The sequence below is a fragment of the Columba livia genome, chromosome 3 (genome assembly GCF_036013475.1).
Source record: "Columba livia isolate bColLiv1 breed racing homer chromosome 3, bColLiv1.pat.W.v2, whole genome shotgun sequence".
In the NCBI taxonomy this organism is placed as follows: Eukaryota; Metazoa; Chordata; class Aves; order Columbiformes; family Columbidae; genus Columba; species Columba livia.
In genome coordinates this window covers 46,765,586-46,786,472 of record NC_088604.1, presented here as the reverse complement: position 1 = coordinate 46,786,472, position 20,887 = coordinate 46,765,586, and the positions used below count along the sequence as shown (strand labels likewise).

The window sequence follows — 20,887 nt, the reverse complement described above, 5'->3', positions numbered from 1 at the left end:
ATTATTTCCCTGGATTAAATTGCTAAAGATCATCCAGTCATACCACAAAAACATTTTTGTCTGAAATAGAGAAATGCTCTGTTTTATTACAAATTGGAAGCATTTCTTTTCGGAAAGCTAAGAAAGAAACCGTGGTCTAGGTCAGATGTTAATAGATAGACAGGTTTACTGAGAATAGAAAATTACTTTTCTGAAGCCTTGGTGACTTGTGTGGGCAAGGAACCTGGCCTGATGTACTTACATCACACTTCACACTGGTTTATCTGTAGACCCCTATGATATTTGATACTTTAGTGCAATATTATGTCAGGTTTCAGAAGTTAGCCCATAGGTTAGGTTGTAATGAGTATCTGTGGGGACTGTGTCTAACTCAGATGCTTGAAATTATGCAACATAACATACAAATGAATTAAATTTCATTGAAAGGGTTTTAATAAAAAGCTGTACAACAAGAAGGCTTCTTACCAAAGTAAAAAAGATTAGTTGTTGATAATCAGCAGTTAATGCTAGTTTCAGTTCTGGGAGTTCCTGAGTACTAGGTGACACATGGGTGCTTAGGGTCTTCTTGTACTGAGGACTGGACCACCCTTGTCTCAAAAGCTGACATCCCAACAACATTAACAGAAAGTTTCTCTTCAGATTGAGGGTGAAACTTTGTCTTGCCTAAAAATAAACAACCTAAAGCCTGTTACAATAGCCAAACAGCACAGGATTATTATATTCTCCTCCTTGTATTTTTGTTTTACTTCCTGGCCATGTGATGATTCAGCACTAAGTTAGTGTTGATCCTCAGTCATAAATGGCTAAATTTATGTATCACACGTAGATGGAGCCAATCGTGTCACATACTAAGATAGTACTGACAAAACCATTAGCATTTCAGTATTCCCAACAGAAAAAGAAAAAAAAAAGGGAATCATCATCATCCTGCTGCCTTTGGAATACCAGGCACTCCTCTTTCATAAGTGACAATATGTGGCAGAGTAAATATTACTTAGTTAACATGCGGAAGGATGGAAATCTAGCTAAGTGAACAAATGGGTGTTGGCACTATTAATGTATTAAAAAAGAAAGCTTATGATCTGATTTAGGTTCATAAGAAATCTCCATCCATACATACCACATAATTCTTAAAAATTGTATTGCCCCACTCCTCACTAAGATGTCTTAATGGGTCTATGATAAAGTAGCAAACACAAGAAATTTTGTTCAAGGTAAATAATAAGCAGCAGACTTAGAGCTAGGAGTTCCTAATGTCCAGTCTCTTGTTTTAGCAACAACAAAAAAATCTTTTTTAGTCTGAAAGATGACTTAGGAATCTTAGAATTAGAATAGCAAATCAGCCAAGTAAAAGAGGGTTTACCAGGAGTGAAAACTAGGACAGCTGTCAGTATACTACAGTTATTTAGACAAGCAAGAGTTTAAAAACAGTATGGAATATTTCCAAACATATTCACGTGTTATAGAAGGCAAATATTAGTAGGTGAAGAAAGCATGAAAGGAGAAATATATCCAGTTAAGAGTGATTTTTTGCTTCCACAAACATACACATTTAAATTGGATCTGGAAAACATAAAGTGCCATCAGATGTGGTACTTGTGTCTTGTAATATTTCCAGACGGGTTTCAGATGAATGAATCAGCTTCTCATGTGATTAATCAAATTAATTCTTCACTGGGAGTAGGCAACAATGAACTATTTAGCTAGATATAAATAGCAGTATTATGTGTTTCATTTGCCTCTTACTCACTGTTGCATGTTAAAAGGTGTACATTAATGATTCTCACAATCTGTTTTTGCTTACATACACAATAGACAACAGCTTAAGGAATTAAAACAAAATATGTTTTGCTTTCTATTGAAAGCTGTTAGGGAAACAAAGGGAAAATATTCATAGTAATTGCTGATCAGTTCCTAATAAAGCAACACTGGAATATGTTAAGTTTCACAGATCCTTGTGTGTTTTGCCATTGATTCACTGGAGTAAGGATTTTATACAGTGAGGACCCAGGCCTGAATAAAAGGAATTTTTTGTCTACCTGCCAGGGTTCTTTGTTATACATATGAGTGAGCCTTTTTTTTATGTTTAATGTAGGTGCCATAAAATACCAGTTATATGAAAGCAGCATTAAATTCATTCCATGTGATTAAAGCAATCAATTATCCTAGTTATAGCAAAATATACAGGGAAATACTTCAGGTAACTTTTCAGCAACCAGATATTGACATTATTTGCCTTCATCAACATGATCTAACTTTGTAGCTACTCCTGCTTTGAGAAGGAGTGTTGGCCTAGAGATCAGGAAGGGACTCCAAAGGTCCCTTCCAATCTAAATTACACAGTGATTCTGTTTACTAATCTTTATCTCCACTACCATTACACAAAAACATAACTGCCCACAAATATGTAAACCATCTGTTCCATTTATCTTATTTCTGTTAGAATTAATGCATCTTTATTTATAATCTTGTTCTTTACAAGCATCTTCACATTCCATATGTACTCACTAACAGGTGTTTTGATTTGGGTGCTATTAGCCAATGACACACTGTGTGTTGTCTGATGATGACGTTCAAGATGGGGAGTATTGCTTGAGGATCTTTGGAACTGGAAATATGTTTCTTGAGCTCTTCCCCTTCCGATTTAGACTCCATTCTGCTGAGTGATGGTGCAACTTAAAGCATTAGATAACAATGTGGAAAACAGTATGCCAAAGGAAGTAATTCCTTTTTTATTATGACTGTTTTGACATTATTTGTAATTTCTGGATTAATTATTTATAGTCATATTAATATCAAAGTTGGTATTCACTTCAGGTTTAATTTATTTGTTCAGTCGTTACACTGTATCTCATGTATTTACCTACAACTAAATTCATCTCACTAGTAGTAGTACCTCATTTACCTACAAAACTTTTGTTTTCATAATCTCACACAGATTTTACAATGTATTTTACTGATGATAACCACATCAGCAGTTTGATGGGATGTTTAAATAGGAAGATACTCCAAATAGCAGGTTATCTCCCTTATAACTTACTGTGTTTTATTCTCTACTTAGCATCTTGTATCTGGATTCAGCAAAAGACTTGGGCACTCAGTGGTGCTCCATTTTCAGCCTATGGAGTGGAATCTCTATGCCTGAGTCAGGTGCCTATGTTCCTTATATTATACATGAGGGAATAATGCAAAAGTAGATGTTTAATCTGTTTAGTAGTTGTCATTAGTAATCCACGGAATGCTGATTACACAGTCTAGCTGGGCAATGGTGTGCTGCAAGACCTGTAGCAGCAGAGGTTAAGTAAGATCTCCAGAGGCAAGCACAGGCAGAATGGGTCACATCCTCAGTGTACACACACTGTTAGTATTATTGCTAATAGCAGTGCTGGCAGACTTCTTCCTGACCAGCAGGAAAAATGAGCGCGTGCAGTTGTGCCAGTGGATGTTTCTGGGCCATTTTCTTTCCAATACAAGCTGGCATTAGTTTTAGTGATGCTGCTAAAATGATCGGTCGAACCATTCGCCTTTTCCTATAGAAGTGCCCTGAGGACTCATGGGTGGAAAGGGCAAAGAATAAACACGTGGTTCTCCTTGATTTCCTGTAGCGAAATCCATATGTGCAAAGCTTTCTGAAAGTTTGTGTATCTTGTAACCAGGGCAAACTACTTATTTTTGCAGTGGTGCTGGCACCTCACAGCAGCTCCACTAGTCAATGCATCCTCACCAGACTGGTTTCAACAGACCCGTGACATCATTACAGGGGTTCCTTGCACAAATCCGTAAAGAAGCCCGTAGCAATGATCACTGCTTGTGGGATGAATGCCTTTTTAATTGTGGGATCAGTTCTGCACAGATCTCCATGGATGTGTCCTTCTGTATCCAGATGTTTCTGCCATTCCAGGCCTGCAAGACAGTAATTTCCACGCCATCCATGCTGGTTAAACTGCTGTGAGTGCACAGGGAACACGTCTGCAGGAAGCCCTCTCCTTCCATCACCACAGCATTAGCATGCCCGTTAGAGGTGCTGCCCAACATGTGCACCCAACACAAGTGTATGTTGCCTATATTTGGGAGTATAAGGAAAGCGATCACTTCAGAGTGTGAAGCCCTTGCAATATGGCATGTGCTTTATGCCATCTTTCCCAATGCTTTGGGGTGTATCATACCAAATATGAAGTTTAATCCAGGTTTACACCAGTTTACCTGGGTTATTTTTCCAAGTGAATGTGTCGCAAAAGCCTTGGAGAACAGATAGGGAAAGTTTCACTGTGTATGTCCCAAATCACAGAAGTGTCATGGCTAAACTTTTTGCATGTAGGGCATGAATAAAAGAAAAAAGGTACTTTTTTCTAATAATAGTAATTGGGGTCATGTTCAAAATGTTATGTTTTATTAAAAACATGTTTTCATTACAAGTTTATTTCAACTAGAAGAAATAAAACAATTTCTTCAGACTTCTCTAATATTTCAGATGACTGAAAAAAAAACCCTAAAACTGCACAAATCATATGGCTGAGTCAGCAAGATGCATATTAATAAAAACGCTAGTCTTTGGGTAAAACCCACAAAAGTCAATAATCGGAATTCTTGAATTCCTCGACACCTTCAGCAGCAGTGGCCACTGCGTGACATCTGGTGGCCACAAGGCAGCACAGCAAGAACATCACACCATTGAAACTGCAGTGTGGTGTGCCATCCATATCTGGTAAAAACACATTTTATCGGGTTTTGTTCGAACGTACACTGCCGTAATATGTGTTGTAATACACTTGCTACAGTTGTACGCCTTGCGACAGAAGAACCCAGCTTTGACACTGCTAGTGTGTGACACATACTAGCAAGGAAGATGTGACACAGATCTTCCTTGGAATGAAGTTGTTCCCTCCCACCTGAAAAGTTCTGTCCTTCTTGCTCACTCCTACAGTTGCCGGACATCGAGACTGGGAATTTGCAGAGTGACAGAATTGCAGGAGATTTTCTTTAAAATGCAGACATGGAATTCACTGCGAACTTGCATCCATCGGCCCGATAAAAACTGATCCTGAATGATGCTTTGGTATGTAAGAGATGTCCCTGGTGGCAGCACATTCTCCTCACCCTCCTGTGATCACGGTATAAAATTATAGCGTATAAAATCTACTACATAAAGAACAGGAAAAGAGAACACTGGGGTCAGAGAACGGAGAACTGAAGTGGCTGCATTGTGCTCAAAACCCTCAGAAGGCCGTTTAACCCCATCAGCACGCAGAGTTTCTGCCTTCAGCTCCGCGGGCAAAGCGGGCTGTCGCAGGAGCGGGCCCGGGCCCGGGCCCAGCCGCAGCCCCGCGGCCCCCGCCTACCGGCCCCGGCGCTGCAGCCATCAGGGGCCACGGCGTTCCTGCAGGGAGGTCCCGCAAAACTGATCCCCGTCCGCCAGTGCCGGGGCAGCCACCGGTCCCAGCTGTGTCGCGGCGGGCAACGCCCCGCTCCCGGCCGCCCTTGGGCCGCGCTCCGCCCCCGCCACACCCAGAAATCACAGACCCGCCCCTCCCCTCTCTCGGGCCGCCCCCTCTCAGCCACCACCCTCCGCCCCACTTCCGCCTTCCGGCGCCGGTTGGGGGCGGGGGTGACGCCAGGGCCTGCTGGCCAGGAGCCGGGCGGAAGCCGTGCGGCCGACAGCGCGTGCGCGAGGGGGTGGGGCAGGGGCGGGGTCATGGCGAGGGTGGGGCCGTGGTTCAGTTCCTGCCTGGCGCACCGCCTCATTCCGCGCGCGGCAGGTGGCGCGGGTCGCAGCTGAGGTAATGGGGACCCTCTCTCTCGCCGACCCGTTCTCACCCCCTTCAGGCGGGGCTGCGCGGCGCGGGTCCCCCTCCCCCGGGACGCCGCTCACCCCAGGCGGGTTGGGGCCGGGGTGGGGCCGCTGCGGCCCGCCCCCCGGCCTTGCCGTTGCCCGGGGAGAGCATGCCGGGGCTGCCGCTGTAGCGTTTCTCGGTTCGGCCCCGTGAGGCGGGAGCGCTGCTGATTCCCCTCCGGGAGACAGACCGACCGACGGACCTCGCGGGGCCTGGCCGGGCCGCTGCTGCGGACGCAGAGGGCGGCCGCCGCCCCGAGCCTCCTGGCCGGGCGACCCCGGGTGTCAGCGCAGCGGTGGGCGATGCCGGGGCCCGTCCTGGGGCCTCGGTGACCCCCTCGGGCCGGCCCGCGGCCCCGCCGGCGAGAGAACTGCTCGCTTCGTCGTCCCCTCCACTGCCCGTCCTCTGGCTCGTTTGCGGCTACCGGGTCTGCTGGCTGCCCGGGGGCGCCCGCCCGCGGTAAAGCCGGGGCCTCAGGGGGATGCGGGAGCTGCGGGGTGAGCGCAAGGCGGTAACGGGAAAGGTCTCTTTACCTGTACCGTTGGAGCGTGATGCAGGCTTAGAAAATGCTCATTTACTCGTCATCCACTGTGTGTTAGTAGTTGGGAAAGAGTTGACTTGGAGGCCTTAACTCATCCCATTCATTGTACAAACTGATGCATTTAAGTGTTGATCGTGTTTATGGGAGTGTATTATAGTTATGGGAGAGTCTTTAGCAAGATGTATTTTATTTGCAGTCATACTGACTTGTTTCTTTTGGGTGGAATGGGTTACAGTTCAGGCTGAAGAAACAAAGTGATCTACATGTGCTTCCCTATCCATTGGAAGAATGACAGATGACAAAGATGTACTTCGAGATGTGTGGTTTGGACGAATACCAACGTGTTTCACTCTGTATCAGGATGAAATAACTGAAAGGGAAGCTGAACCTTACTATGTGAGTATAAAACAGGTGGTCACAGATAGTCCAGTGCCATAGTTATGTTTGTTTCCTTCATTCTTATCATGTGTACTACTGCATGTTGTGAGAAAAAAAAAAACAAAACCAAACAAGTCTTTTCTTCATATTCTTGGTACCTTCTGAAAGTAAGTGACTTATGACCATGCTGCGTCATTAGTTTCTCTTCACAGCAGGTTCAGAGCTTTATGCTTGTTTCACCAGTGAGATAAACTTATCACAGATAATTAAGAACTTCTAAAAATTATGAAAAGTAATAAAGTAAATAAGGCTCTGTGTGTACTCATGGTGAGCTTGTATGTTATTGGATAATGACCAGAAGGAGAGCTCTTGTATGTTACCTTACTACAGAAATAACTTCAGTCAGAGCTTTGTGTAATCTTAAATACTGAGATCAATCACCTGTGTAACACAAATTCCCAATTAACACTGGTTCCAGTATTTCTACTAATTTTTCTTTCTTAAATGCTAGCAGCCACGGAAGATCTAGTTCAGATATAGGAAAAGCAGCTATAATGTCTTAATAGTACAATGCCAGGACTGGATTGCTAGCTGATGATAAAAAAAAGGGTGAGGTGGATGTATTTGACTTGTAAACTGGAAGGACCTTCTATAATAATGTGGTATTTCTTTAGTGTGCTCAGCAGTCTTTCTCCTTTCAGCACTGAATAGAAATTTGATTGATAGAGGATGTTACCTGATTCAGTGAAACTTAAATTGAAAATGTAACAAGTATGTGGGAGGAAAATCTTATACTATGAGGTTTGCTTGATTCTGAAATCCTTAGGTCTTGTCATATCACATTCTACTCCCTTTGACAATATTACTGGATATATATTTTCTTATGTGTTTAATAGCATCTTTATATCATCAGTTTCTGATTTACATGTGTGCCCAGTGGGTTTTTGAAACCTAATAAAGCATTAGTGCTTTTTGTTCAGGGATAGTAGTGCTTATTCTGGGCTTTAGTTTTACCACTGGTAAAGCAGAAGCACCTTTACTTCATGCAGCTGACCTGTTGCCAAATATGTTTGAGCTATCTAGAAGTCTCAGACTTTAAATTCTGTATATTTTTAATACAAATATGATTTTAAGTATATATATATCTAGATTGTATGAGAGTTACATGAAAGGTCTCCGTTTAAATATAGAGACATGCGGTCTTGATCTGTTTAACATCAGCGTGGAAAATCTGAAACCATGTTACCTTCTTGGTGTGGCCAGCTTTCTAAGCCAAGGAGATAGATTTAAGCTGGTAGGGCTTCTTTTACTTACTCTGCTTAAAGTGTGCACAAAAATTCACAAGTCTTAGTTTTCTGGTTGTTCTATTGATCTTGTTATTCACAGAATCACAGAATGTTAGGGATTGGAAGGGACCTCGAAAGATCTAGTCCAATCCCCCTGCCAGAGCAGGAACACCTGAATGAGGTTACCCATTCATAGATCACAATTCTAAAATTTTAGCTTCTTCCTTTTTCAGGTCATGTTGCAGCTGATAACATAGCTTTGTCTCTTGAAGGGACCAAGTATTTATAATAGTAAAAGGTAGAGTAGTGGCCAAGGTTTTAAATCATGGGTTAGTTCTCGTGGTTTCAGAGTTCATCTATGTTAATGTTTTTTGTTTGGATGTGTCTTTTTGAAGCAGGTCTTCATCCTTTCCATTTACTGTGTCCAGGTTTGCATCACACAGCAGTCTCACAGCCCACAAGCTGAATCATTTTCATGTGAAGCTGATGCAGATGACGAGCCTCAGCTGCTAATGGGCATTTAGTTTATGGGATCAAACTAAAGCTAAATTGAAGTAAAAAAAAATCAACATTCCCAAAACTGAATTTAAAAAGTTTATGTAGTGAACAATCACAGCCCTTTACACCAGCTGTTCAGCTTTGTACCTTTCCTTTTATCACACCTCAATACTTGTTAATATAGATATTACCTCTTTATTCAAGAGTGCCTTCCACAAATGGGAGGGTTTTGTAGGAATGAAATAGTGGCATCGGTATGATAAGAGGGGAATAAAGCTTCTGTTTGAAGAACTTTCTTTGTGAAGATGAGGACGTACACCTGGAGGGTGAAGGGTTAGAAAAACAACCCAGAATCTGTGTGATGGATTTCAGTTTATTGTGAATGGTGTGGCAGGGGATCCTTGTCTGTTAGATGTATTAGCACAGCACAGGACTGATGCGTGTGTGTGTCACATTATGACACTGCATGGGGGTAGCAGAGCTAATTTAAAATGAGTTTGTCTATCTTTTGGAAAGAGTAGTGATATCAAGACTAAGCAGCTCAGGTAAAACACTGTCCTATTTCTTCCTGTAGTCAAGCCAGGTATGTTTCTGCAGAGTTAGGCTGAAGTTCCTTTGGATTGTTTTCTACAGATGCTTGTGTTTGCAGTGGAAATGTAATAAGGAACAGCTAGGTTGAACTACCTTTCTTGCTGGACAATTTGATTTTTCCCTAGTCCTAGAATTGTCATGATTTTTATTTTAAAATGGTATACTGTCTGTCTCTTGGTGCAAAAAATGGCTAGAAATAGAATGTGTACAGGAAGCAGACTACTCGTTGGCTGAGATTTGTCAGGTGTAAAGAACAAAATTATAACAGAAGGCATTCATAGAATGATACTCTCCCCAAGGGGCTAGCCTTTACTGGGCTGCTCTTCAAGCCTCTCCGGTGTCAAAATGGTTGTTTTATTAAGATGTATATAATAGTGAGCAAGGTGAAGTCATTCCATGTTAGGATACTTTGTTCCTTCACCCTGGATGCACGGGTGATCAGACCAGCCCAATTCCTGTTAAATCTAGAATTTATCTGTTTTATAATTTGTTTTGCATGAAAAATGTTTTGCTCTGCAACAAAACCCATGGAGAGGTAGCTGGAGAGGTACTGTTTTTACACAAAGGTGCATTGCAAACATTCACTTAGGCATTAGGAATTCCTTGCATTTCATTAAACCTCTACAGAAAGCATTCCTGCTCATCGTGATTAAATACTGGAGCAATACACAGTATGCAAAAGGACACTGTTGTGGTTTGTATAATTCTGGGGATGGGGTGATCTAGCCTGCTGGGATTTATTCTGCCTGGTAATGTATTTGGAGATTTACTTTTGTTTTCTTAATTTAATGAGGCAAACTTCTAATCTTATTTGTTTGCTCCCCTCTGCATTAGTTTCATATAGCTGTTTTGGTTGAAGTTGAACGTATGTAAATCATGTGCATATTTTTCACAATTTCTTTCAAAGCTCAGGCTAGAAATAATATCCAAAGCAGTTATTATTGTTGTGTCTCATTGTTAACCAACGAACTAGTACCTGTTTATTCTAAAAGGATTAAATAATTACATTGGCTGTGACCATTGACTTAAGAATTTAGATGTGAATATGAATTTTAGGGTTTTTTTAATGTTCTCAAATGGTATTTTTTTAATTGTTAATACTGAGTGATTATTTTCTCTTCATTACTGTTGCAGTGGTCAGTTGCTATGAACATCTACTTGGCTTTACACCGTGTACTCTGGTTACTTTGAGGGAGTTTATGCTAACTTTTTGTTCTTATACCAAGTGGGAGAGAACTTACACAACTGATTGCTGGAGGGAAAGGCACCCAGCCTCACATTTCAGGAATCCTTGGTCTTGACACTTAAAAGCAATTCACCCACTGACTGCTTTAGACTTCTCTTGAATCTTCTTGCAAATCTGTCCTTTCCAGCTCAACTGGAAGTGAGATTTTTTTCATTTAGGTTCCCTTGTTATGCAGTATAGTGAGCAGCCAGCATTATACTCCTCTGCCATTGATCAGTGGGCAGTATGGCAGTAATTGTCTGACAATTTGAATCAAAACTGGGATTCTCTTCTTTTTAATTCCTTGTGTGTTATATCATGCACTTTATGTGTTGGTTTAACTGTAACTGAGTTAATTTTCTTAATTCAGTTAGAATCTATTCTCCTTCATAGCTAGCGTGGCCTTTTGTTTAGGTTTACTGTGAGAACAGTGAGATAACACTAATTTGTTGCTGAGACAGAGTTAATATTTTTTTCCAGTAGCTTTCCAGTGTTTGGGATTTGGTATGAGAAGAATGTAAAAACTCACTGATATCTTTGCTCTTGTCAGGGAAACCAAGGACTTCTTTGCCCCTCCAGCTGCACGTACAAATTGGTATGACGGGGTCACATGCAAGACAAGCACTGAGACTGACATCTATGTTGATCAGTGAAATATGTCTTACCATTAGTGTCATGCTCAGTATATAATGAGAGTCAGATTTTCCCCTTCCCCCCCAAAAAAGTCGGAAGTGAGAGAGGGGCTGTCATGGTCTTAGTTGCTAGCTGGGCTTGAACCATGACACTTTCCTATTAGTTGTTTTCTCTCATACACTATTTAAATGTGTAAGTATTGAATCTATGCTAAATATGCACTCAGTCTATTTATTATAAATTTTGATACTACCTTGTGTGCACGTTTGCTCGTGCGGTATTGTAGGTCGTTTCATTTATGATGGGCATTGTCTTTTTAGCATATTATGTGGTAAGTTATCAGTCCTACATTCAGTTGTTACATTACTTACAATGTTGGATGTGTTTGATTTTTCATAGCATATAACCTTTAGCACAAAGTCTGCTGATAGAAGGTTATTTGTCAAAAAAACAAAAAAGGCAATTGAGCAAATCTGACTTAGTGGCATGAGTTTAACTTGGATAAATAAGTCTCGTCATACGATCATGTGGGGTTTTTTTTCTTAATTAGGTATTACAGCCCTAACCCAAGAATTACCTTTATCACTGAATCGTGGCTGTTGATTCCCAGCATCATTTCTGTAGGATAACCAAAGGGTGAAAGGGTGTTGTGTCACTGGCCTGCATGGACTGGTTTAGGAGTCAGTAGCAGAAGCATTTGTAGGGCAGGTGTCATTCTGGTGAACGTGGCTTTGCCTGAAGGGAAGGCTCCTTGCCACGTGGCTGAAGTGTTGGAGAAGCTTCTGAGTGTGTAATGGTCTAGACCAGGGGTGTCAAACTCGTTTTCACTGGGGGTAACTACTCTTTCATTTATACAGTCAGAAAATTACATTTGGCCCTTTCAAGGCAACCACGAGGCTGATGTGGTCCCCAGCGAAAACGAGTTTGACACCCCTGGTCTAGAAGGTGAACTTCTGTGTAGAAGTCTGATTTTTCATATAGAGGCTGCTATAAAACAACATGATTCTGTGCTCAGAGAGTTTACCTAAAGCCCAGCATATAGTTAAATACATTAAGGTGTGTGGTGTGTTTTTTCTTTGGTTGTTCTTTTTTTTGTCTTCTTAAAAAAATATTTTTTAGTACTTTTCCTCTGAAAATAGTAATAGCATTTTAAAATTACAGGACTTTTGGAGTAAAAATGTTTGTGTCAGCCTGTATCTTTCACTGAGTGTGGACAACTGGTGGAGAAGAGATATTAAAAAGGGCAAAAAAAATGAAAATGTCTTTAAACTATGATTTTAAAGGTCTCACTTGACAGATTTAGTATATTTGTAAATCTCTGGGATAACTAAAGCTAGAATAGTGATAGAATTGGATTCTTTTGTGTCTCCCATGAAAGGGGAAGACTGTAGCAAGGTAGAATCATAGAATATCCTGAGTTGGAAGGGACCCACAAGGATCATTGAGTCCAGCTCCTGTCCCTGCATATGACAGCCCCACAAGAAGAGGCAGGAAGGCTAACAAAAGAGTTCAGCAGGTGCTGCAAATGCTCAGCATCTCTGAAAAACAGACAGTCCCTGTTAACCTGATTAACTGTTAAGTTTTGTACACCAAAGAGGCCTGTTGGGAGTGCTGGCCACAGTCTGTTGAATTCAGTTAAATGTTGTTTGGTTATATGTGTCTTGAATTATGTTGAAATTGAAACTGCATTTTTCTTCCATAGGACAAACTGAAGTAAAATACTTTACAGAGGAAGTTAGTGATGCAGTTTAAAAGGTTATGTCAAACACTGTTGCAATCAATAATGCTTTAATATATACTAGGCATGAGACTTAAAAAAAAAAAAAGGGGGGGGGGTGAGGGAGCGGGTTGCAAATAAAAATAACACAGCATTCTGTTTAAAAAAAATAGTATACTAGAAAGCTGTAAGAAGGTGTCGTGTTTCATCTGATGAAATACTGGGGATTTTCTGTCTGATTTTAGTTGCTGGGCAAAGGTTAAATAGTGGAAGAATCATCATAGTAGCCTTAACGAAGACATTGAATTGGCAAACCCAGTGCAAAGAAAACGGAAATTGCCAGCTATTAGAAATACAAAACATACATAGAAAGCAAACCATTAACCAGCTAGATTTCACTCTTAAAAAAAAAAAAAAAAAATTGTAGGAATTTCCATTTTTAAATAAAGCTGGAACACAGTTGCTCATTATATTCAATAAGAAGTTAGAACACGTTCCTATCTGCTCATGTGAAAAAGGTTAAAAACGTCATTCTTTTGCCTGCTTAAGTACAGAAAAGGAGAAATTAAATTACACTCTTTTCCCTCCGACCATATTAAAAGAATCAAGAACTCAGTTGTTTGGGGTGTTGGGGTTTTTTCTGTGTGTGTACTAGTATATTGGATACTGCTATTCTGCATCTTCTGAATACATAATTTTATAGCCTTTCATTGACCATTAATAAGTAAACTGTCTAAAAGACATCTTACCTTAAGGGGGGTGGGAAGAGTGCTAATTCAGTTTTCATTATGAAAATGCATGCCTTGTTACAGATTTTTACTAATTTAATACATTTTATGCATAATTAAAGCTTCTATAATTTTTTCTTTCAGTTGCTTTTGCCAAGGATAAGCTACTTGACTCTAGTAACAGACAAAGTGAAGAAACACTTTCAGAAAGTTATGAGACAAGAGGAAGTTACTGAAATATGGTTTGAATATGAAGGTACACCACTGAAATGGTGAGTTTATTTATAATAACTTTGTATCTTTACTTAATTTATCCTGTAAAGAGTTAGCAAGTGTCAGTACTTTTCCTAAACCAATCACTCCATTGGGTTTCAAGGAAGGCAAAAGTGGAGAAGGGTAAGAGAAGCATTTTGTTCGCAAAGAACAGAAGGTTTAATGTTGAATGTATTTTTTATTATTCTGGTTGTATTTGCTACGTGTATAAGGCAGAGGTTGTGCTGCACCTATTGTTTTTGTTCTAGCTGTTACTGTAATGCAAAATGCCTGTGGTTTTTTGCTTTACCATTTCTTGCAGTAGAATCACACAATAAATCTTTGTTTTGCTTATTCTACCTTATTAGAAGATGCCTAGTAACACAGATAGGAAGTATTTTTTCTGGAGTCAGAATAAAAGTAGGGTCTGTGTTTAAAGATAATAAAATGTGTGTAACCTTCACTTTTCATTGGTGTGATATGTGCTTGTGCAGTAAAACAGGTACTGTAATACTGATACACAGGCTCTTGTTGAATTCAGTTAGTTCAACTTTATTGAACTAGCTGCTGTTGATTTCTATTTTTGTTCTTTCATATGGTCTATTAAAAGCATCTTCCTTTTTTTCCTGAGAGGTTGGGGAATCAAACTGAGGTTTCATTTACTTAGTTTTCATAAATACTGTTTATCAGATTTTGTTTCTTTCTGCCATGAAGAGTTTTAAAGAAAACATTTTGAGAGCTGCAGTGTTTGCTAGCTCTGTATAGATAGCATCAGCTCTCCAAAAGGTATTTAGCATTTTAAATGCTAAGAGATTTTGTATCTCTCTTTATTTCCTGTATCATAATAGGAAAGAAAACTACTAGGGACTCCTTTAGCTTCTTGAACTTGGATTGTTTTGGGATTAGCAAGCATCACATCATGGAGTCCCTTTAGATTTGGCAATGCTGTAGATCTTTTCTAGTCTTTGGTTTCTTTGAGACCAGCCTAGTGTGAACCTTGTAAAAATGTAAGAAGAAGAGCATAAAAAACCTAGCTTTTTTTCACCTTTTCAAAACTTGCTGGCAAAATCTGCTTTAGAAATCTATTTAGATTATCTGGAATATAACAATAATTGGTTTCTTTGTGTGCCATAGTGACCTTGAGTCATGGATACCATCTAAATAAACACCAGGCTGCCAAGTTTGTCCCAGTGTGTTCAGAGTCTTACGTGAATAATGGGAGGAAACTTTACAAGTTTTCTCTGAAGTTGTAACAGAAAGGCAAGAGAGGCCTTTTAATTAAAATATAACATAAATCTGTATTTTCTTTAAGTTTTCAAATACCCTGATGTTTAAACTAGAATTATAGAGTAAAAATATAAATTATAATCTTAGAATTAAGTGAAGAGTTAGTAAAGTCATTGAACATTTAAATGAAAATGAATAGTGTAATTATCATCTGCTAATTAAGGCTCTGATCTTTCAGAAAATCTAAGCATTTTCTGCCAGGAACAGGTCTACTGATTTCAGTGAAACTGTTTTTCTAAGGAAAATGCTATCTGCAAACTATTATTTTAAGAGAATGGTAATCCCCTCAACAGCTGAGGCTCGTACCAGGGAAGGCCCAAATACCAGAACTGAGGATTAGATGGAGCTAGTAGTTTGAGGAAGGACAGCGAGCATTAATGCTTGATCTTTTTAAAAATTATTTCTTCATTCAGAATAAAATAGAACTTGTTAATAATATTTCTTATTCTAATTATTTACTTTGCACTGTGAGGTCATAGCACTTGCAGTCAGTGCAGTTTCATGCCTGGTTGGGATGTGGTGTATCTCTTTCCACCTGCAGCTTTTCTGTTTTCCAGTGAGATTTTGGAGGAAGTATGAAACAGAGTTTTGACTTCATGGTCTGCAGCAATCAGGCGAGGCTCCTGCAGGAGGATGAAGATCTCCAGGTCTAGCGCTACAAGGACCTGGGGCCTCCCACTGAGATTGTTTGGGCAGGGGAAGATGGTCTGCTTGCCTGCGGGAGGTGTGTGCTAGGGGAAGGTCTGTGTCGCCAAGTTGAGGAGCTGCAGGAAGAGATCATCAGCCTGTGCACCATGAGCAACTACAAAAGGAAACAGATGCAATTTTGTCCAAGACCCTGCAGCTGCAGGAATCTAAACCTAGAACGACCTTGAAGGAGATGCAGGCAGCGTCTGTAATTATTGAATTGGAAAATGGTTGAAGATATGGAAGGGCCGGGAGCTTATTGCTGCTGGCAACAGGAGGAAAGTTCCTTTTCCACCTGCAGTTCTGTAACTACAGGATAGGTTTGGTGCTCTGACTGCAGATGAGGGACTGAAAGTTCTTCCAGTGATGCATCTGAGGTGGCTGAGCCTAAACTGTGCAGGGGCACCAGGAGGAAGTGGCAAGTTAAGTCAAATGTCTGTGTTCTGCTTACTCTCCTTTATCAGCCTTTCCAGGATCTTGACCTCTGCTATTTCATGGTCATTACAGACAAAGCTGCCATTGATTATCACATCCATAACTGTTTTGTTAGTAATTAGCAGATTCAGCTGTGGGTCAGCTCTGGTCTATCCCAATACCTGTATGGAGGAATCTTTTACTTGTGTTGCACCATGTTGCTTTTTCAGCAGATGTCAGAGATGAACAAGAACCAGGATCTGTGACACAGAAACTTCTTGAGTTGTTTAGGGAATACTTTTATCTACTTCCTTGCCTGGATTGCATGATCTGTAAGAAACTCACCATGATCTTGCCCTTACTAGTCTCTCCTCTGATCCTGAGCCACAAGATCTCAGCCAACCTGTTGTTTGTCCTGTTAAGTTTCATACATCTGAGCTGCTCCCTCATGTGGAAGACAGCCCCCTTCCCTCATCTACCCTGCCTGCCTTTCCCGAGCAACTTATGTCCATCCATCCACAACAGCATTCTAGTTGTGCAAGCAGTGTCACCATACTTCAGGTAGCCCAGCATTGTGAGAGTTATGTTACTGCATGTGGAGCTCTAGCTTTTCCAGCTTATTTCCCAAGCTATGTGCATTTATGTACATAAACTTGTGGTAGACTCTTTTCTACCTTCTTTTATTATTTTGAGATCTCCTGTAAAGCTGTCACCTTTCATCACTTGCTTTCCACTGATGTCCATTAATTTCTACTTGTCTGTGGTTTGTTACTCACACCCATATTAATGGTCTAAAGCTGTCCTCACTAGACTGGGGGACTCCATCTCTGCCTAGCAGTCCGTTATCCTCAAAGAGTGTCCTGTGGCTGTAAAGGCCAAGCCCTTGTCATGCCAGCTGCACTACTAGTTATTGACCTGCAGTTATTGACCAACGTTGACACCTCTCTGAGCCTTTCTCCTTCAGTGGCAAAATTGTGGAGGTGCTGCCTTGCCCCTGGAGCTATGTAGTGAGTCTTCACACTGGCAGCAGTTAAAATTTGTGTCCATGTGGATGAACAGCAAGGGCTAATAATCCAAACACAGGACAAACCTTGCCAGTCTGTCTGCAACTTCTTAACAAGCAGCAAACCTCTGCAGGTAGCAAGTGAGTTTGGCAGATGGGGGAGGACTCTGTCCCCTGTAGGAGGGAGTCTCTTACCACTGTCACTTCTTCCCCTGGGTGTGGATGTGCTATTCAGGTTGCTTTGATCCTTTCTCAGAATTTGCAGCGAACCTTGTTGGCCATTGAGGCACTGACTGCAGGTGGAGGAGCAGCCTGCCTTCTTCCCAGAGGTCACAAGACTCTGGTCTTCTCTGTCTTCAGTCACCACTGCAATGACTGCAGACACTGTCAGGACGACATCCTCTAGGTTGTTACCATCCTCTTGGAGCACTTGCATGTGGCCTTGAGCAGAGTTTCTGTCCCCTTTCTGTGGATTGTGCTCCAGCCCTGGTAGTTGCATAGGTGTCTCTATTACCAACTGGATGGATGCCTGACCTTTCCTAATCAGGAATCAGTGGAAGACAAAAGGTCAGAGCACCATTTGATCAGGCATAGCTGACATTTTATTTGAAAGTGCTAGAGATTGCTTAAAAGATCTAAGAAAAAAATTTTTCTTACTGAATACTAAAGGAAATGGTGAGACTGTTTCCCGATGCAGCCATAATTTCCCTCAATGAGGCATTTGTTCATAGAAATACCTGAACACCAGATTTTGGCCACTTGATACACTTAGTACCCCAAACAGTTCTGGAGCGTAGGATTTTTTTTGTCCTGGATTTATCAGTTCATGTTACATGTCCTACTGAATTACCACAGTAAATTATTCTGGTCTGAAAATGACCTACCAACTTATACTGTCCCTTTCTGTCCTGGGTCCAGAAAGAAATTGTTACAAGAATAGTAACTAATTTTCCTTACTGTCCATCTGTCACTTTCAAAAGCATTTTAAGTACTTAACGTGGTGTTTTCCAGGACTTCTCTTGTACTCTGAAACCACCTTCTGTATAATAACAAAAGCAGTAATAAATTTACAATGTCTGGAAGTCAAGATGCTGATGCACTTCTATAGATTGAAGACTTTCCAGAACCGGTCATTATTCTAGCAGCTTGTAAAAAAAAGCTTTATGGTGTCTTGGACATTTTCTCTTTGATATTTTTCCCGTTAGTTCCTTTGAGAAAGTTCTGCAGAGTCTGCCTGTCCTTGGCTCCCACTGTAGTTAAGACCAGTTTGATTTCAACCATCCAATAATATTTTTCCAAAATGATACATTTCTGGCCTGGATGTTTCCCTTTGCTGTTGTTTGGTTTGTTTGTGGGGAGGGGATGGTGAGGAGGCACAAATCTTGAAAGGATCTCTTGGATTTTTAATTATTTTTTTTTTAAATTCCTCTGATTACTGTAGATTCTGGAGAGCATTTGTGTATTTCTCTAATTGGAATGCCTATTTTTTAAATAGAAGTTCAGAAACAGCATTGCAGCAGTACCACTGGAAACAAGATCTTTAATGAGGGAATACTGGCTCATAGCACCAGGTAGATATATGGTTAAGAATGGAGTGAGGGGATGTTCATGAGGTTGGGGGTGGTTTTATGCCATGTACAGATTGACAAGTCCTCTTCTTCTCAACTTTTTTCTTTATGTCTCCCTTAACTCTCTGTCCTACTTAAGAAACCAAGTGTTTATTTTGAAGGAAATAAATATGGTGAATAGCTTTAGTGTTGTTATATGGAGTGCTATTGTTTCCAGACTCTTAAAAATGCTTGTAACTGTATCTCAAAAAGAAGTGAAGAACAGCATTATGCACAGGCATCACTTAAGGCTTCTGTTTGCTTCAGATTAAATGTCAGTGTGTGAGAACTGGAATTTGAAACAGGACATATCTTATGTCAGGATCGCTTCACTCCTGTTATGGACTTTACTCTTAATGGAAGGCTGCACTTCTGAATAGAAAACAATTTCTCTCGTGGTTGATGGTCTTCATTAATCTGATGTGTTCTGCTATAGAACAAAATGAAGTTATGGCTGGCCTCTTTCAAAATAAAAACTATGAATCGTGCAAACCACAAGGATTTTATTTGGGAAAGCTTGAGTACATGAAATTTATTTTGTAATCTAAACTGGATAGAAAATATAGAGGTAGGCCAAGAACTGGTGCTTTTTTTCTTTCTTTTTTTTTTCTTTGTAGCTGTCTGCTTTGCTGTATAAATTGAAAATGACTGAAGGTCATTGTTCATCTAATTATCAAAGGAAATCTGATTTTTGTTACTTGGCTCACCTGGAGAACCGCTCGTTCATGGAACTCTTGCTGAATCCCTGTCGATGTACTCAAGACACGATTAGCAGTTCATAGTAAAGTCTTGGTGCTAAAAACTTGAGCTTTAGAAATGAATTGGGATAAATCCGGATATGCCTTATCTGTTTTCTTTTTTCCCTTTGTCAGGAAAACACAGTTCTAGATACTTTCTTGATATTTCCCCCTAGTCTTTCTTTTAAGAAGTTCATAAAAATCACAGAATCACAAAATGTTAGGAATTGGAAGGGACCTCAAAAGATTATCTAGTCCAATCCCCCCACCGGAGCAGGAACCCCTAGATGAAGTTACACAGGAACATGTCCAGGTGGGTTTTGAATGTCTCCAGAGAAGGAGACTCCACAACCTCCCTGGGCAGCCTGTTCCAGTGCTCTGTCACCCTCACTGTGAAGAAGATTCTTCTCAAATTTAACTGGAACCTCTTGTGTTCCAGTTTGAACCCATTACCCCTTGTCCTACCATTGGTTGTCACCAAGAAGAGCCTGGCTCCATCCTTGTGACATTCACCCTTTGTGTATTTGTAAACATGAATAAGGTCACCCCTCAGTCTCCTTTTCTCCAAGCTAAAGAGACCCAGCTCCCTCAGCCTTTCCTCGTAAGGGAGATGCTCCACTCCTTTAATCATCTTTGTTGCCCTGCGCTGGACTCTCTCCAGCAGTTCCCTGTCCTTCTTGAACTGAGGGGCCCAGAACTGGACACAATATTCCAGATGTGGTCTCACCAGGGCAGAGTAGAGGGGAAGGAGGACCTCTCTCGACCTACTGACTACCCCCGTTATAATACACACCAGGATGCCATTGGCCTTTTTGGCCACAAGGATACAGTGCTGGCTCATGGTCATCCTGCTGTCCACCAGGACCCCTCAGGTCCCTTTCTCTTACACTGCTCAAGTTACAAGTTCAAGAATTGTAGTACTATTTTGTTTTGGTTTTTGTTCTGCTGTCGTGGTGGCTTTGCCTTAGCTTTGGGGTTAGCTCACCCGTAGAGGGTGCTAAAGCACTGCTGAGTGAGCATTTAGCAGGTCAGGAAATTGGCTTAGCGCAGATGCTTTTAGCGTAATGCCCTTGGTTATTGTTATCCGGACTCTCAAAACTTATATGTGTTTGGCTCTGCATCCTGTGATCAGTCCTGTTTAATTCAGTGAAGCAGCTGAGTTTGCAGTTAAGTGTGTGTTCATCTATTTGTAGGATGAAAAGCTGGTATGGCTCTTTTAGTTAAGACTTTTAAAAGATAAAAGAACAGAGCTTGGTATGCTGAATTAAAAAACAAACAAACAAACAATCTTGCCAATGTCTGCTTGTGAGGAAAATTGCAGAAGGACTTTTTCGGAGTGTTGGTGGTGGAAGTTTTATGTATGTGATACATATTCCTTATATTTCTGGTGGCTGTTTCTTCTAATGAATTTAAAAGGACAAAGCTATTAGAAGTGAATATTTGGAGGAAGCAGCTTTTTTGTATAACTCCTT

At 40.7% G+C, this 20,887-nt stretch overlaps 1 protein-coding gene across 3 annotated transcripts in view; it reads left to right on the top strand.

Annotated features, from left to right (window-relative positions):
- The first annotated feature begins 5,653 nt into the window (after positions 1-5,653).
- ATG5 (autophagy related 5) overlaps positions 5,654-20,887 on the top strand; it is a 77,095-nt gene continuing 61,861 nt past the window's right edge. For 2 of the 3 annotated variants that reach the window (XM_065056616.1, XM_065056618.1), the window contains exons 1-3: positions 5,654-5,777; positions 6,608-6,768; positions 13,573-13,700. In XM_065056616.1, the coding sequence (XP_064912688.1) occupies positions 6,661-6,768; positions 13,573-13,700 (236 nt within the window). In that variant the 5' untranslated portion in view covers positions 5,654-5,777; positions 6,608-6,660. Of the gene's footprint in view, positions 5,778-6,306; positions 6,329-6,607; positions 6,769-13,572; positions 13,701-20,887 lie in introns of those variants that run through there. The other variant, XM_065056617.1, reaches the window with a different exon arrangement.